At 42.2% G+C, this 19515-nt stretch overlaps 1 protein-coding gene across 5 annotated transcripts in view; it reads right to left on the bottom strand.

Moving 5' to 3' along the window:
- PBK (PDZ binding kinase) overlaps positions 1 to 19515 on the bottom strand; it is a 43662-nt gene that overhangs the window by 21900 nt on the left and 2247 nt on the right. For 4 of the 5 annotated variants that reach the window (XM_015564599.1, XM_015564596.1, XM_015564598.1 and 1 more), the window contains exons 1-3: positions 10968 to 11072; positions 8195 to 8272; positions 1493 to 1586 (exon numbers count right to left, since the gene is read on the bottom strand). In XM_015564599.1, coding sequence (XP_015420085.1) covers positions 1493 to 1586; positions 8195 to 8252 — 152 coding nt within the window. In that variant the 5' untranslated portion in view covers positions 8253 to 8272; positions 10968 to 11072. Of the gene's footprint in view, positions 1 to 1492; positions 1587 to 8194; positions 8273 to 10967; positions 11073 to 11774; positions 11778 to 19515 lie in introns of those variants that run through there. The other variant, XM_015564597.1, reaches the window with a different exon arrangement.

Genomic DNA, 19515 nt, shown 5'->3' with positions numbered 1-19515 from the left:
TTCTGACTGCAGCTTAGGCCTGCTCCCCGCTGGCAAGTGGACATCCCCCGAGGGCTGCTGGGCTGCCAGAGGAATGTCTGACTGCCAGCTTAGGCCCAATCCCCCGGGGAGTGGGCCTAAACCAGCAGGCTGACATCCCCTGAGGGATCCCAGACTGCGAGAGGGCACAGGTTGGGCTAAGGAACGCCCCCCCGTACCCCCCAGTGCACAAATTTTTGTGCCCCGGGCCTCTAGTAGATAACATAAAACAGGTAACAAAAGAAACGGCAATCAGAAAGGCTTCAGAATTCTCAGCAGCAACACCGGAGGCTAACAGATAATGGAACAATGTCCTCAAAGTTGTGGAGGAAAATTATGTCCAAACAAGAATTCTGGCCCAGAAAAACAAAAAGAGCCCCTCAAGTATTAGTGTAGAATGAAAACATTTTAGAAATGCCAATTCTCAAAAATGCCTCTCCTGTGGCCCTAGCCGGTTTGGCTCAGTGGATAGAGCGTCAGCCTATGGACTAAAGGATCCCACGTTCGACTCTAGACAAGGGCACATGCCCAAGTTGCAGGTTCGATCCCCAGTAGGGGGCGTGCAGGAGGCAGCCAATCAATGATTCTCTCTCATCATTGATGTTTCTATCTCTCTCCCATCCTCTCTGAAACCAATAGAAATATATATTTTTTAAAATGTACCTCTGTGTACTTTTTCATATGGAGCTATCAAATGTCCTCAAACAAAACAAGATGTAAACCAAGAAATATTAAGACACGAGGTACAGAACAACAGAAGATCCAATTCACCCGAGAAACAAAGGCAATCTCCAGGTTACCAGGAAAGGAAAATCCCAGGCTGACAGAGACACATTACAAGGAGTGGTAGAATCAGGCAGGGACTGCTATTTTTCAATCAGCCACCATATGAAGCTTTTTGATTGTTATATACAGTAAAACTTTATTAACAACACACTTTACATTTAAAGACAATTTTTAAAGGGGAAAAAAAATAAAAGTAGCCATGAGTCTACAAAAATTTTTTTCTTTCAAAATAACTTAGATGACTGAGTTTTTATTCACTAAAAAACACATGTTCACAAAACAGCACACAAACACAAAAGGAGTGTTTAAGTGGCCAAAATGCTTCGAGACACCCACTTACATATTATTGCTATGCTATTCTCAATTAATTAGCTTTATATTATAGAAAGCATTTCTATCTAGAAACAATATAAACCAAAAACATATTGTTAGGCTGATTCCCTTCCCATAAAGCCCAGGAAAAATTATACGGTAGATTACTGTTCCTTTTTAATAATTAATTAGGAGAAAAGTTAAAAGAAATGTATACCAGGTAGAGAGCTCTGGTAAAGTTATAAAAGGTTCTGAGACTGAATATAGCAGGATCAGGAACATACCTCAAATCTAAATACTTGAATTTTCCTTTGTCTCCAAGTACAGTTGAACTATGGTTCCATGTAAAAAGGTTAATTTAAAATCGTGTACTCACCTTTTCATAAGGTAGACATTTACCCCTGTGCCATAGCCAAGCTTCTGCATAAACGGAGAGGCAGGAATTTTTATACATGGAGTTGAACACAACGCTAAGTGTCAAAAAGAATTAAAAATTAGTATTTGAAAAGACTTCTACAAATGCATCTGAACATTTGCAATACACTATTGGTAAGAGTATTAACTGGCATAATCTTTTGGAGAGCAATTTGACACTATCCACCCTAATTTTAAAAGGAGACCCCTTGGTCAAGTCTACTTTTGGAGTTCTATCTTACAGTAACACTGAAGCTTGTTTTTATATGGTCCAGAAGTTAAGAAATGTTTTTGAAAGCATTGATTAAAAGAAACACACACACAAAAACAAGTAAAATAAGAATATACAATAGTGTTTCTGTGTGGCCAACAAAGTCTAAAGTCTAAACTATTTACTATCTGGCCCTTTACAAATAGTTTGCCAACACCTCAGTACAGCATATGCCCAAAGACATCATACATATACATGTATGCAAGCATATATATTTGAATACTAGAGGCCCAGTGCACGAATTCGTGCACCAGTGGGGTCCCTTGGCCTGGCCTGTGGCATCGGGCCGAAACCAGCTCTCCGACATCCCCTGAGGGGTCCCAGATTGTGAGAGGGTGCAGGCCAGGCCGAGGGACCCCACCGGTGCACAGTCAGGGCCAGGAAGGAATGTGGGAGGTCGGCCAGCTGGGGAGGGACTACGGGAGGGCTATAGGGCGTGTCCGGCCCCTCTCACTCAGTCTCTATCAGCTGGACCCCAGCAGCAAGCTAACCCCTGGTGGTTAGTGTATGTCATAGCAACTGGTCGACCAGTCAACTATCTGCCCCCTGGTGGTCAGTGCACATCCTAGTGAGCAGTTGAGCAGCCTAGCTATAGAAGTCTTATTTTTGCTAGTGAATAATTAACTGCCCTTGGAATTGCCATGTAGAAAACTTGACAAAATATAACAGTTTTCATATACCTGACAATAGGCAGAGCAGGATTGTGATCTTTGAGAGAAGAGAAACAAATGGGGGGATCCCTATCGTTACCCTAACTTACTGCTAAAAAGGAGTTTCTAGCCAAAGCACAAAGAAACAGAGCTCAGAGGTCTTGTCAAATTGAGGAGAGAGATGTCATAGGTCAAGGAAACCTAAATAGCTAGAATTTATGGAGCAGAGAACTAAAGAGGAAGCCACAAAATAAGAAAGCTCCAGAGATCTAAAAAGAGATCTCCCTTTAAGCATTTGACTAAGTACTTTCTGTACATATAATGGACATGATTCCCCAAAGCTGAAGAAACCACCAATCCCACGTGATAGGCTAAATCATGATGGGAGATTACACAGGTCTAGAAATAGTTCACTTACGATCAGCCAGAGTGTGGTAACTCTAACACAGGGCATTGAATAAAGTCCTTTAAGCAGTGGTTCTCAACCTTCCTAATGCCGCGACCCTTTAATACAGTTCCTCATGTTCTATACAGTGTTATCCAATTGGTGACCCCCAATTTCATTGTTACAAATTCAACATAATTAAAGCATAGTGATTAATCACATATAATTACATATTGTAATTATATATGTGTTTTCCAATGGTCTTAGGCGACTCCTGTGAAAGGGTCGTTCGACCCCCAAAGGGATTGCGACCCACAGGTTGAAAACTGCTGCTCTAAAGGGTCATGACTTAGTAGTACAGCTAAATTTTAGCCTAAGGAAAAAAATTAGAACAAAGCCTAAAAGCAAGACTCAAAAGAAAAAAGCCAATGTGCAGGAAACTTAACTGCAGATTCAGCACAACAAAATCACACACCCTTCAAAGGAATAAAGTTCAGCACGTAACAATGTAAAATTTCTCACAGCCAATAAAAAATTACCAGGTATGAAAGAAGCAAGAAAATATGACCCTTTCCAGGAGAAAAATAAACCAATAGAAACATACAGATATAGAAGTAGCAGATAAAAGCCTTAACATATAAATCTTAAAAAATACACTAATGATGTAAAGGAAAATGTGAGCATAACAAATTAAGACAGAAAAATTAAAAAAGATCCTAATGAACTTAGAGAAATGAAAAATACAAAGGATAAGAATGATACCATCTTAGAGCAAAAGGTCACTAAATTTTAAGTCCAAACAATAAAAAATGAAGGACAGCCCTACCTGGTTTGGCTCAGTGGATAGAGCATCAGCCTGCGGAATGAAGGGTCCCAGGTTCGATTCCAGTCAAGGGCACATGCCTGGGTTGCAGGCTCAATCCCCAGCAGGGGGCATGCAGGAGGCAGCCGATCAATGATTCTCTCTCATCATTGATGTTTCTATCTCTCTCTCCCTCTCCCTTCCTCTCTCAAATCAATAAAAATATTTTTTTTTAAAAAATGAAGCACAGAGAAGAATATTAGGAAGAAAAATAAAGATATCACCAATTTGCTATGGACAATAAAAAAATAGATTTAAATCCAACCATAGAGAATTACACTAAATGTAAATGGTCTACACAGTGTTATCCAATAGAACTTTCTGTCATGATAGAAATGTGACTAGTATAACTGAGAAACTAAATTTATAATTTTATTTAGTTTTAATTCATTTGAATCTAAATTTAAATAGCCACATGTAGACAGTGACTAAACAGTCCAATATAAGGCAGAAGTTGACATGATAAAACCAAAACAAGACATAAGTAACTACATGCTGTGTAATAAACTCACTTTAAATATAAAAACACAAATAGGTTAAAAGTAAAGGGTTGTAAAACATAATATTCAAACACTAATCAAACTGGAGTGGTTCAATTAATATCACATAAAGTGAACTTAGAATACAACATCAGATAAATAAAAACAATTCATATCAGTAAGGGGGTAAATTCATCAAAGAATAACCTTCCTAAATGTATATGAACCTAATAACAAGTTTCAAAAAATGTAAAACAAGTGATAGAATGGAAAGAAAAAAATAGACAAATCAAGCCCAGCTGATATGGCTCAGTGGTTGAGCATCAACACATGAAATAAGAAGTTACTGGTTCCATTCCCAGTCAGGGCACATGCCTGGGGGTTGTGAGCTTGATCCCCAGTGTGGGCGTGTAGGAGGCTGCCAATCAATGTTTCTCTCACTGATGTTTCCCTCTCACTTCCTCTCTCTCTGTAAAAATATATTTTAAAAAATAGACAAATCCACAATTGTAGTTGAAGATAGACCTCTCTCAGTAACAGAATAGACAGAAAATCAATAGTGATACAGAAGATCTGAACTTGTTCAACATAAGTCAACTAGATTGGCCTCATTGATATTTATGTAACACTATACCAAAAAACAGTAGAAAATGTGATCTTTTCAATTGCATGAAACATTCACCAAGATAAACTGATCAAGGAAGAAAAATCAGCACCAGAAATCAAAAAGATATCACCACAGACCCTGCTGACATTACTGACATTAAAAGTATAATAAGAGTATGTCATAAATAACTTTATGCCCATAAATTTGACAACTTAGAATAAACAAATTCCTTGAAAAACACTAACAAAGTTTACACAAGAAGAAATAGATAACTTGAACAGCCCAATATCGATTAACTGTGAAGTCACAGTTAAAATCTTCCTATAAAGATGATTTTAGTACTCATTGATTCCAAGGCTAAGGATGGGAAAAAAGTAAGTATTAGTCTGGAGAGCTGTAGCTAAACATTCAGGAAAACTAGACAAATTTAGGACTCAGTTCAATTCATAGGTAAAAAAATAAAACTTCAAAACAATTGGAGATTTAAAATGGCAGAGTAGGAGGATGCTGCATGGACATGTTCCCAGGAACAAGCTGGAATTGCAAGTGAAATACGGAAAGTCTTCCTGAATCATCAATGGAAAACTCACAGGAGAGAACCCTGATACCCAAGGACCAAAGGTGGAGACCGCATAGAGACTGGTAGGAGGGGCAGAGGCGCTAAAGGACTGGTGAGGCACCCAAAGATGGCAACTGAAGTCCCGGAGAGATATCTCAGCTGTGGGGAGGTGCCACTGAGAACTCTGGGATCTAATCCCGAAGTTGGGCTCCCTAGCAGAGAGCACCAAAACTGAGGAGGGTACCCACATCTAGCTGTGAAAAGCAGTTGGATGTTGTCTGTCAAGGAGTGGCAGCTAAAAGTTCGGGCACCTCTTAAAGAGCCAACGCACAAAAATTCCCTGAGCCACCAACCTTGTGCTCTGGCAGAGGGACGGTGAAGTGGACTGGAGCTGTAAGAGCAGAACTCAGGACTGGGGACTTGGGGGATAGAGTTCAGAATGCAGACACCCCAAGTTTCCTGTGTGTAATTCCCTCACACTGTGGAGGACATCTTTCCCACATAGACATCTGCCTTGCCTTGGGGGAAGAGTCTTGCCACACCTGAGGACCACTGCCTGGCTGGGGCAATTCAAGTCGGAATCCTATTAGTCTGTGGACAGAGGCAGTCTCTGGAGGTTTGGAGTCTTTGCCTGATCCAATTAGTCAGAAACAACCTTTAACACTATCCTGCACTAGAGATTGAGAGGTACAGAGGATCTATCTAAAACATAGTCACAAATCCAAAGAGACAACCAAAATGAGGAAACAAAGAAAGAACCCCCAAATGAAAGAACTAGCGAATTCTCCAGAAAAAGAGATAAATGAAAGAGATAAGAAATTTATCTGAAACAGAATTCAGAGTAATGATGTTAAAAATGCTCAACAAATACTTTAATCAATAAATAAAGAAAGAAAATTCTTAACAGTATGAACAACGATATAGTAACTATGAAAAAAGAACAGTGTGGAGATAAAGAATGACATAACACAAATAAAGAACACATTGGAAGGAATAGACACCAGATTAGGGGAAGCTGAGAATCAAATCAGTGAATTAGAAGACAGAGTTGAAAATATCACTCAATCAGAGAACCAAAAAGAAAAAACAATTAAAAAACAGGAGGACAGTTAAAGGGAGCTGTGGGACAATGTGAAACATAACAATATTAGAATAGCAGGTGTCCAAAAATTAAAGACAAAGGGAGAATTTTAAAGACAGCAAAAGAAAGTTGTTGCTTACAAAGAAGTTCCCATAAGGCTGACACCTGATTTCTCATCAGAAACTCTACAGGCCAGAAGGGAATGGCATGAAGTACTCAAGGTAATGGAAAGCAAGGATCTGAGACCAAGATTACTATATCCAGCAAGGCTATCATTCAAAATAGATGGTCAAATAAACAGCTTCCCAGACAAAAAAAGACTAAAGGAGTTCATCACCACCAAGGTAGCATTACAAAAATGCTAAAGGGATTGCTGTAAGGGAATGCTGAGAAGAAACAGAGAGAGAAACCTAGCCATACACAATTAAAATGGCTATAAATAAGTAGTTCTCAATAATATCCCTAAATGTAAATGGATTAAATGCTCCAATCAAAAGGTGAAGGGTAGCTGAATGGATACAAAAACATGATCCAATCATATGCTGTCTACAAGAGACCCACCTCAAAGCAAAATAGACTTTAAATGCATCATACTAAGTGAAATAATCAAGTTGGAGAAAAATAAATATCATATGATCTCACTCATTTGTGGAATATAATGAACAACGTAAACTGATGAACAAAAATAGAGTCAGAGGAGAAAAAAAGTATTCTAGAATAGAAATAATCCTGTTATTTGCAGATTTTTAATATTTCCTACAACTTCTGTGATATCATACTATGTTAGTACAGTTTTGGTAATATTATTATACTTAAAATCCTTTTATTCTTGAAATATTAATGTTTATTGCATGTAATCTATATATGTATATAAACGCCTATTATGCAAAGTGCCCCCTCTGGAGTTCTACCAACCAGGAGTTCAATTGTTTGCTATGACATGCAGCGACCACCAGGGGGCAGCGCAGAACGAAGGAAGGCCCTGGCCACCAGTTGGAGAATTTCCTGCACTGGGCCTCTAGTATTATTATATGTAAGATCATTTTTCTTGAATAACTGGTGTTTATTGCATGTAACATCATATTTAAAATCGTTTTTCTTGAGCTATTGTTTATTGCATGTAACATTATTATATTTAAGATCGTTTTTCTTAAAATATTAATATATTAAAATAAAAAACTGAAAAAAAAACTTCCTATAAAGAAAACTTCAGGCCCACATGGCTTTACTGGTGAATTCTACCATTTAAAGAAAAAATATATTACTTCTACATATACTCTTCAAGAAAAGGGAACACTTCCCATCTTACTTTATGAATACAGAATACCCTGATATCAAAACTAGACAGACATTCCAAAAAAAAAACAAAAAACAGCAAGAGTCCAATATCCTTCTTGAACACAGAAAATATTAGTAAAGTGAATCAAGCAATATATAAAATACCTCATGACTAAATTGGCTTTACCTCAGGAGTGAAAGTTTGGTTTAACATTTTAAAATTAACAGAATTTACCATATTGACAGACTAAAAAATAAAACTATCCCAATAGATTCTGAAAAGTTCAACATACATTCACGATAATCAAGAAAAAAGGAAATCAGGTCATGGCCTGGATGACCATGTCCTGGCCTATAAAGTAAGTCTAATTTGTTAAGATCAACATTATAAAGAGGACTTAATCTAAATTTGTGGGTGGTAATTAAAGCATCGAACTATAGTTCTATTAACAACAACAATGAAAAAAGGTTTTAGTAGTATACCTATCTTACCAGATTTTCTTTTTTCAGATAATTTGCTTGGTGTCTTAAAATTATTGATTTCTTCCATTGTAATAATCAATCTAGGTCCTATGATAAAAATAAATTGAAAGTTACATTGCAGTTATAAAGAACACAACTCTAATTCATTAAGAAAAACCTCCTATAGTAGCTCTCATTTTATCATATTAAGCATTAAATCTGAGAACTGAAAAAGACCATATCTAGTCCAGAGCCTCCCTTCTTCAGCACAGGAGCCTCTTAGACACCTGGACCATGGACCCAGGGAATGCTCCTGATGGTCTGGAGGAATATGCATCTGTAGAGACAACTACAAATGCACAGCTTGCAAATGTAAAACATGTTGAAAAAGCTACTGCTCCTCCAGCACCCGCAAGTGTGCCTAGGGCTGCATCTGCAAAGGAGGCTCCAGCAAGTGCAGCTGCTGCCATTGAAATGCAACTGTTGTGCTGAGGGTGTGGCCTGGGAAGCTTCTGTACAGTGCATTAGTTGAGAAGATTGTGCTTTTTATTTATTTGCCCCAATGAGGTGTTGGTGACATTCATGTAAATTGCTTGGAGCAATAAAGTTTTCACTCATGGTAAAAAATATTTTTAAAAAAGAAAAATATCTAGTCCAATTTTATTTACATGAGAAATGAGAAAACTGAAACCCAGACAGGTACAATTCCTTACCCAAGGCCATACTATTAGTGAAAGATTTTTTCTGTTATATATATATATAGTTTCTTTGTGTGTGTGTGTGTGTTTTTTATTTTAGAGAGGAAGGGAGAGAGATAGAAACACTGATGATAGAGACACATCCATCGACTACTTCCTGCACTACCCCTACTAGGGATCGAGCTGGCAACCCAATCAAACCCAGCAGAGAGAAAGAAACATAGATGTGTCTCACCTGTGATATGTTGCCTCCTGCACAAGGCGGAGGCCAGGATTGAGCCTGCAACTGAGGCACGCACCCTTGATCGGGATCGAACCTGGGTCCCTTCAGTCCCCAGGCCAACACTCTACCCACTGAGGCAAATCAACTAGGGCATTTTTTGTCTTAATTAAAAGTATATGAAGTTAGTTTAAAAAAAATCGCCACTACAAAAAGGTAAAGAGTCAATCTCCTTCTCACACTTCCTAAGAGTGAACAGGTCTTCCACACCCTTTACAGAAATTGTCTATGCAAACAGCATTACTTATGGCAACCCAAAAAAAGGGACAGAAATATCCATCAGGTGATGAATAAACAGGTAATTCCATTTACACGAAATGTCCAGAATAGGCAAATCCAGACAAAAATAGCTTAACAGCTACCAGGGGATTAGGAGGAAGGGAGGAAGTGGGTGTGGGGCTTCTTTTTGGGGCGATGAAAATGTTCTAAATTAGGTAGTGGTTGAATATATTCAACAACGGGATTGAGTCTATCACTGAATTATACACTTTCAAAGGATGAATTTTATGCTGCGTGAATTATATCTCTGTAAGCTATTATAAAAGTCGTCCATGCAAATGAAATGTACACACCGCACATACATGCAAGTTAATCCGGGCTTTCTATTTCTTCCATAACATAGTTCTTAAAGAATCTTTTTTACAAATAAATTAATTTTTATTTTTTTTAAAAAAAGTGAGGTTTCATATTATTCTTTACTTACTGTAAAACAAACCGTTCCTACCTGTCTAAAGCTCATTTGGTTTGTCTATCAAAAATACTTGCTTTAATTTCTTGTAGGGCCCTTAATACGCGGCACCTTTGAAAACTCTGTGCCAAGGAAAAAGAAATCATCTCAAAGGCCCGGCTTTACGTTTCTATTAATAAGACGTTTGTTCATGTTTTTAAAGGTAGCTACCACCACCACTGCCTTTCGATTCACACTCAAGATCCCCTTTCCATTCAGTTGTCAGCCACCAGCCGGCTAAACAAACACAGACACCGCGGGCGACGCTAAGTGTAGATAAACCCATAGGAGCACCGCGGGGAGACGGGGGCGGAAGTTCTGATCGGATTGTCCCCAAGGGCCCGCACCAGGGGCGCCCTCAGGAGGACTCCTGGGGACGGAGGCGGAGCCCGTTCACCCCCTCGTCCGGGAGTTTAGAGGCCAGTGGTTTAAATCCTCCCTCCACCTGCGCCGTCAGCTCACCTAGAAACTGGGAGCAACGTTAGTTGCGGGGTTCGAAGCAGGGAACTGTGCTTCGCCCTTCTTCCTCCAGCTCCGACCCCCCCCGCCCCCTTACGCCCCGCCACAGACCCTCCACCGGCTCTAACTCCCTGCAGAGCGGAAATCGAGACGACAGTTCCCACCCGGCACACGGCCTGGTGTTCGGATCTGGTGCACCGCGAACACCGGCCTGGAGGGGGGCTCCCCGCGAGCCCTCCGAAACCCACTGCAGCTGGCCAGGCCGGGGCTCCCCCATCTGCCTGACGAACGTATCCGCCCACGGAGCTGCCACCACCAGGACAGATGGCCGGGCTTCGCTTCGAGAAAGAACTTCTCCCACCAAATCCCCATCCTACCCCGTGATTCGGATGCGCACTCGAGTCTGGGTCGCAGGGAAGGATCCTAAGATAATTCCCAGTTTAACGCCCGCTTTCCAACGTCTTCAACTTTACTGCGAGGCCGCGAGCTGTTACAAACGCCAACGCTCGACCCGGCACCCAGGCCAGCGCGGTCAGGGACCAAGGAAAGGGCCCCCCACACCCCCTTACCCGGGCGGCGCGGCGCTCGCGCTCCAGGTGGAAGAGGAGCCGGCGGACGAGAGGCCCCGGCCAAGGTTACCTGAAAAACTGGTCCCGAGGGGCCGCCAACAGGACCCCGCGGCTACTTCAGCGTCGCGCCGGCCGAGCACACCTCCCGCTACGGTTGTTGTGTCCGGAACGCGCAGGGCTTTCAAAAACGCGCGCGCGTTCCCGGCGGCGGCCGCAAACTACGGGGTGGCGCGAAGGACAAAACTAGTCGTGTCCGTTCTTCTTTCCGGTCTTTCTTAGTACTGATTACATTTACCACCAAATAGGGATCCTTTAAGATAAATAGAAGGAAAAAAAAGAAAAGAAAAAAGATAAACAGAAGGAAGAGAAACGCAGGGAAGGACAAACTGCTTTTTATATCCAATGCCAGCCCTTCAGAGGAACAACTCTGGCTTAATAGACTATATATGCCTGTATGTAAGGCTGAAATTCTCCCCCAATTGCAAATACTCTCAGAATGTTTAATGGTTATTATGTAGTTTTTATTACAAATTCATTTGGCCTTGAAACACTATTAACTAAAAGCGCATTAGCATGGAGTAGCAATCATTTTTGGCTGAGAAGAAACATAGATATTTGGAAATTCTAACTTGTAATAACCACATTCAGTTCAACATGTGTTCATTTATTCAACACATGTCTATAGAGCACCTACTATTGTTATATTGTAGATCAGAAGATGCCTTAATCAATAAGCCAAATTTATTTGGAGTCTTTTTCATTTCGCTAGTGCTAGCAGGCCCAGAGGAATATTGCTTCTCAAATTCTGGTGGAAGTCTTTCCTATTTGTACGTTTTTCAGCTCTTTGTTTCCCAAATTTAGAACGAGGCTTCCGGACCTTCTGAGAAAAAGTCCTGTGTGCTGGGTCAGGGTCGGGAGACTATATCTCAGGGCCTGGCCTGGCGCCAGCACTGACAACTCTGTCTGGGACGTGGTTTATAGCCTCTCGCTGACAACTCTGTCTGGGGCATGGTTTATAGCCTCTCTAGGAGTAGTCTTATTTTTCCCTATTATTTAAGCAAGCAAACTTTTACAGAAGCCAGAATAGCAAGGTTAAAATTTTAAAGAGCAGTTTTTACCCAACATGAAGGTTACTATTGTTATGCCCAGATTTCAAGATCCCCCAAGACAGACCACTAGGGAGCCGAGTCTGATGCAAAAGCATAGAGTCATTTATTCAAGCCCGGGACTTGGTCCGTCCCCCCCCCTCCCCCCGCCCCCTCCATTACTGGATGCAAGAGAGAGCCCCGAATCCCAAGGGAACAAAGAATTTATAGAGCTTGGGGTCGGGGGTGGGGGCACACTCTGACCACTGATTTGGCCGATTCTGGTTGGTTGAGTGAGGGCCGGGGGGCTAGTGACGCAAGGGCAGGGTGCAGCTAGGGTCTGGTTACACAAGGACAGTGGGGTAGCTAGCATACTCTTGGCCTTGGGGTAGTTACCCCTGCTTTCCCATTGGCTGAGATAAGGGCAGGCTGAGTAACTGATACATTCTGTGGCTTTCCTGGGAGAGGAGTTAGAGACACAGCTATCAGTTCCGTTCTGTCCATTCACTATGCTTCACTATGTTGCAGGTGTGTGTTGAGTGCCCACCGCATAAGAAATACTGTAGTAGATAATGCAAGAGACACACCAGTGATTAAGCCACAGAACTTAGGAGAAGAATAGACTCTGTTGGGTAGGAGGTGGGGAAATGTCACAAGAACAGAAACACACACACACACACACACACACACACACACACACACACTTCATAATACCACCTACACACTTCATATTGATACGGGATTTTGGGACTAGAACACACGGTGTTCCCCTGGGCAGGGTGGCTTCCCCAATTCTTCGTCCGTCAGAGTCAGAGAATGAAACCAGGGACGGAAGGTGGGATAACAAAGGTGGAAATTTATTGAAGGACAAGCACAGACTCCCACATGGGAAGGGGGACAGAGTCCCTCTCGGTTCCTTTTTCCCCGGCTTATAAGGCGGCAGTTTTTGTGCCTCAGTATCCCCTCTGGTTGTCCACCATTCTCTTTGATTTGGTCACTATAGCAACTCCTGAGCTCAAAGGTCCAACCCTCACTTGGGCCGGTGAGGCCCTCCTTCATTGTCCTCCTATTCCCTCTGGGCTTTCTTCCTCCTTTATTTTGTAAACTAGAGGCTGGGTGGGGAGCTAGTGGAAGAACCTTTCAAGTAGAGGGAAAGGCAACTGCAAAGGCATTGAAGTGTTTGGGGGACTGAGAAGAAGATGGGGTGGCTGGACATAGTGGGGAGTGAGTGAAAGGGACCCAGGATTAGGTTGGAGAGTCCGTGTCCTCCTGGTACAATAAGAAGCCATTGAAGAATTTAAACCAAAGAATGATATGGTCTGGTTTTTAGTTTAGGGGAACACTGGCTGAAACATAAAAAGAAAACAACAAAAACCCTGTCATGCCTTTCAACAAATGATTCTGTAGCGATTGGACATCCATAGGCAAAAGAAGGAGGAGGAGAAGGAAGAAGAGGAGAAGGAGGAGGAGAGGAGGAGGGGAGTGGAGGGGGAGGAGAAAAGAATCTTCACTTAAACTTACCTTATACAAAAATTAACTCAAAATATAACATTATCTTCATCTAGATATATACTCAAATGACATATACATAGGTGCACCAAAAACCATGCACATAATTGTTTATAGCAGCATTATCTGTAGCAGCCACACTGGTAAACCACTCCAATGTCCATTAACAGCAGAAAGGCTAAATAAATGGTGGTAGATTTAGACAGTGGAATACTACACAGCAGTGGCACTGTGTGCACCAAGTGGGATTAACCTTACAATGTGGAGCAAAGACGCTGGACACAAAACTATAATGTTGCATAATTCAATGTATATTAAGCTCATAAACAGGCAAAAACAACTGTAGTGTTTGGAGCGGGGGCGGGGTTTAAATGGAAAAAAAATTTTAGAAATAAAAACGAAGTGAAGTCCATAAAAATCCGGTTTGTTGTCACTTAGGAGGAAGGGAGCAGGAAGCGACTGGAGGAGGCTGAGAAGGGCTCCTGGAGTGCTCGCTGTCTGCTCTCCACCTGCGTGATGCTACACGAGGGTTTGCTTTGATAACTCCTTGAGCTGAACACTTTGTTTTGAGCGATTTCTGTATTTTCATTACAGTTTGTAATAACTAAGCTTTATTTATTAAAAGTAAAGGCAGGAGAAGAAAGTATGTGATGAAACTGCACCTGGGAAGTTTAGTGACCTGTACAGTGGACGTGGTGAATGGGCTCTGGTTGTGAATTTGATTTTGCCAATGAGAGGTACTTGGTGCAATGTGGAAGTCAGAGTGAGGTGGAACCACCTTCCTGCCCCTTCACCCATGTCCCCTGGCAGGCAGAGTTGTGTGTGGGGTTTGGGAGTTTCTGCAGCTGTGTTCTAGTACCTAGTTACTCACTCGTGGGCGTTGAAAGGCATCTAAAGTGGCAGTGATGGTCTCTTGACTCCTGGGTCACAGCTACAGTGTATATCCATGGACCTGACGGTTTCAGGCTCAGTCTCCTGCCTGGCAATGGGCTCAGATACATAATCTTCATAAAGGGATGAGAGAGAGTGAATGATACAGTCCACCACAGTCTCCCAGAAATGTTCATAACTATGTAATAAAACTCATCATGGCACACAACAGAAAAAACATGGATTTAAATGTAAAATATAAAACATAGCATTTTTAGAAAAAAAAGTAAAGCAAACTATAAAACTTTTTTGAAAAAAATGTAAGACGTAAAACTATAAACCTTTTAGAAACAGACTGGAGCTACTTGGGGAGAAACTTCAGAGGCAAAGGCTAGGTGAAGAGTTCATGGACTCGACGCTACAAGCATGCTCTGTAAAAAGAAAAATGGATAAACTGAACCTCATCACAATGAAAAACTGTTCTGCAAAAGACCCTGTGAAGATGGTGAAAAGACAAGCTCTAGACTAGGAGGAAATATTTGTGAGCCACATATCTGCAAAGGATTTGTATCTAGACCATTATATAAAAAAACTCTCAAAATTTCAACAGCAGAGAAAACAAACAATCCAGGCAGAAAATGGGCAAAAGACATTGTAATAGGCTGCATAATGGCCCCCACAGACAGCAGGTTCCAATCCTTGGAATCTGTAAATGTCAGCTCATTTGGAAATGGAGTCCTTGCCGATGGGATGAAGTTGAAGGATGTTGAGCTGGGGAGCTTATCCTGGATTCTCTGGTGAGCCCTGAATGTAATCACAGGTGTCCTTCAAAGAGATTTGATACAGACACACAAAGGAAAAGGCGATGTGACGATGAGCCGAGAGAGATTTGAAGATACTGGCCTTGAAGACATAGCCGAGGCCACAAACCAAGGGATGCCGGCTGTCACTAGAAACTGGAAGAGGCAAAGAATATATCATCCCTTAGTCTCCTCACTCACTTCATTCCATATAGTTCCAAACATCTGTTAAAGCTTGCTGCTGCCTCTCAGACAATGTGACCATCATCTTTGCCCTTTCCACTTAATTTCACAAAGGAACCACCTTTAGTCTAATTTTTGTCATCCCCTTCATGGGTGCACCTAAGTGAGGTAGGGACATAGTAAAACACTGAAAAAACATAATATCTATCTATCTATTTATCAATAGATATATCTATCAATATATCTATATCTATATCTATATCTATATCTATATCTATATCTATATCTATAAGCCTAAGCGACTGTTATGACCGAATGACCGGAATGACTAGAATGACTGGAACGACCAGTAGACCAGTCGCTATGATGCACACTGACCACCAGGGGGCAGATGCCTGTGGTGGTCAGTGTGCTCCCACAGCCAACTTCCCACAGCCAGCCAACCTCCCCTGGTCCATCCCCCTGTCCAGCAGGCCCTGTCCGGTGGCTGCCAGGCCTAGGCCAGCCTGGCCTCGATCAGGACTGGGAGAGAGGGCCCTGATAGGCCGTGATCGCTGGCCAGGCCTAGGGACCCCACCAGTCACAAATTTCGTGCACCGGGCCTCTAGTCTTATTATAATTGAATTACTTTTAGCTTCATACTGCTCCTTCCTCCCTAGGGACAGTTTAGATGGATGGTGGTCATGAGATAGAAACCAGAAAACAGGAATGGGAACATCGGTGAACTGTAACAGGTACTCTGCTTGCCTAGAGAAGTTTCCTAATGCTGGGGGTCAGGGAGGGAGGAAGTGCAGCCTTGGGGTGAAGCAGGATCTGAGAAGCTCTCCACACAGCTGCCTATTAGGAAGGCTGAACTCCACCAGTCTTTACTCATCATCCTCAATGGCTAAAGGTTTCCACTTGCCCCTCTCTGACTTTTCCTACCTCCCAACAAGAAGAAAAATTGTGCTGGTTCTGGGAACATGGTGTTTGAAAAACAAGAAGTGCTTTGGAAAATGTGCTGGGATCTGAGTGGCGTGTAATTGATGAGTTCCTTCCTTCACTGTGGTCCAGCGAGCTGAGAAGATGTGACAGGGAATTCTAACCCTCCCTCAGGAAGACGCCTACTTAATGCCTCTACAAAGATGAGTATTCCATCCTCTATGATTGTGTAAGACTCCTGGGCTGGCCCAACATCTGGCCACAATTTCAGTACCCTGGCCTTGTTTTTGCTCCACGACGTTCTTTGCTTTCTAATCCAGCCGAAAAACATTTTCTTGGTTCTCAACTGCTTATGGTGAATCAATATAATGAGTAATAGGAAAGGGTTTGTTTTTTTAATGTTTTTATTGACTTTGAGGGGGGGGGAGGGAGAGGGATAGAGAGTTAGAAACATCGATGAGAGAGAAATATCGATCAGCTGCCTCCTGCACACCTCCTACTGGGGATCGAGCCTGCAACCAAGGTACATGCCCTTGACCGGAATTGAACTTGGAACCCTTCTTCAGTCCATGGGCCGATGCTCTATCCACTGAGCCAAACCGGTTAGGGATACATCCAGTTTTTTTGAATAATTGCTCCCCAGGCACCCTAAAAGAGCTAGGTGGATAGCAAAAGGGAGCCCCCCCAGCCCCCACCCCGACCTCCTGCTTTAAGGGCCCAATACCTATGCCCCTTTGTGTACCTATTAGTATTAGTAAATTCAGCCATCGTGAATTAAAGAACAGTCCTAAGCTAGGTATGCAGCTTATTAGAAATGACTGCTAAAATGAATGGGAGATGGGTTAGCTAGATAGATTTAAATGTAAATCTCAACTAAATGGACTTTGATGAGATTCCTCCCTGTATGTGGGAAGGATTGCACTTTAAAAAATTGCTCTTGAAAACTCCCAAACTGGGTGAACTCAGTCACTTCTTCCCTCCCTCTCTTATTCATTGAAGAATGATCCTGAGCCAGGGGATGAAGGTTAAACAAATGAAAAGATGTACATACAAACCAGCCTGCTTTCAGGGAGCATACAGACTAGTTAACAAACTGATACGATACCATATGGTGAGTAGATAAGGAGAACCTGACTGTGCTTGAGGTGTGAGAAAGGTTTCACTGGCCTGGTCTTCATGGATGAGAAGTTGCATGACCATCCCGAATGGGGGGCAGAAGTGAGGGGGGGGGGCAGGGGCCTTCCAAGGACAGAATGTGCAGAGGCAAGAGAAAGGATGCATAGTTTTAGAGCAATAAATAGTAGAGAAAGGTGACTGGGAAAAGAGGTAGAAGCCAGATCATGGGCTTTTTTAGTGGTAGGAATTTGAATTTTGTTTTGTAGATATTAGGGAGCCATAGAAGGACTTAAAGTGCTGGGGTCCAACCCCAGCAGGTCCAGGGGTCCCCAATAGGAGTGGACAGAGTTGGCGAAGAAGGAATGACACGGAGACAGCATTCCGTTGATCAGTAGCCTAGCCAGGATTTCTAGCCAGGATCTCCAGCCAAGTTCTGTGTCCATGTTCCCTTGCTAGGTTCTCCAGGTTCTCCAGCCAGGTTCAGTCACCAGGTTCTAGTCAGGTTCTCTTGCCATGTTCTATCCAGGTTTGGTAGCCAGGTTCTGTCTCTAGGTTCTTCAGCCAGGTTCTCTCACTAGGTTCTGTCTCTAGGATCTGTGTGTAGGTTCTGTGTGTAGGTTCTGCCTAGGTTCTGTGTCTAGGTTCTGTGTCTAGGTTCTGTGTGTTCTGTTGTCTTGTTACATCTGTATTTATACCAGTTGATTCCAATCCTGTTAATCTCTATTCCAAAGGTTAGGGCGTTTCTTATCTCCATTCCAGGGAGTAAAGATTATGTAGCTTAAGCATGATTGTTCATAGTTAAAGTGATTAATTACCCGCCTGGCACTTAGTTAAGGGGTTTTATTCCCTCCCTAACTTCAGGGGAAAATCCCTATTTGGGGAAACAACCTTTCTCAGAGAGGTGACCTTGGTTAAAACACATAGTGCCAAGAAGGTGAGCAAACATATTAAGAACAGTATGCCATATATACCAGGTCCCTTGAAACAGCAAGGATGGTCTGGCTTCCGGCATTAAAGCAGGAGAGTGACGGGATCAGAATCACATGTTAGCTGGGGAGATCTCCTTGGTATGTATTGGAGGGCAGGCAATGGGAGATTGTGGTGGAAGTCTAGGTGAGAAATCAAGCAAGGTTAGGCTGGCCAGTGGCAGTGGGGTGGGAAGTACAAAATTAACAAGGGCAGTGTTTATGGGATAGAGTCAGCTTGCAGGAATGGTGAGGCAATTAGAGACCTATTGCCGACACAAAGGAGGTTAGTCCCTCAAGAAGACTATTGGGGCACCATCAAAGAGAAAGGCCAAAGGGCTTTCCCAGATATTGTTCCCTTTCTGTAGGGAGGGGCAAAGAGCTAGAAAGAAAGGAAGCTAGGAAAGGCATCCACCAACCTGAGCTGACATCACATTGAATTCACATGTGGTTTGGCCCTAAAATTCCAAGTAGAATTTAGGTAAAAATTCCAAGCCGAATCAAGACTGAAGGCATGCATTTTTTTAAAAAATATATATTATTGATTTTTTACAGAAAGGAAGGAAGGGAGATAGAGAGTTAGAAACATCGATGAGAGAGAAACATCGATCAGCCGCCTCCTGCACATCTCCCACTGGGGATGTGCCCGCAACCCAGGCACACAACACTTTAAAAATGTATTTATTTTAATTTGTATTGAATAAAAATTCACATACAATGAAATGCACAAATTTAAGTGTACACTGATAAGTTAGATGTACCTCACACAAAATACATAAATATATACAAGGTAACAAACACTGTAATCAAAATAAGACACATTTCTGCCCTGCCAGTGTGGCTCAGTGGTTGAGCATCGACCTTTGAACCAGAGGTCAAGGTTAGATTCCCAGTTAGGGCACATGCCTGGGTTGCAGGCTCAGTCCCCAGCGGGAGGCGTGCAGGAGGCAGCCGATCAATTATTCTCTCTCATCATTGCTGTTTCTGTCTCTCTCTCCCTTCCTCTTTAAAATCAATGAAAACATTAAAAAAAAATAAAAGGATGTGAGACTGAACCTTACCTGAAAGAACTCTACATTTTAGTCAAGAAACTGAAAACATAAACAGCATTGATCTTTATCAAGGGGAGGGCAGAATAGTGGGAGCTGGAAATGGACACTGGGTAGAGG

The sequence above is a fragment of the Myotis davidii genome, unplaced genomic scaffold (genome assembly GCF_000327345.1).
Source record: "Myotis davidii unplaced genomic scaffold, ASM32734v1 scaffold198, whole genome shotgun sequence".
NCBI classification, from domain to species: Eukaryota; Metazoa; Chordata; class Mammalia; order Chiroptera; family Vespertilionidae; genus Myotis; species Myotis davidii.
This window is presented reverse-complemented; position numbering and strand designations above follow the sequence as displayed.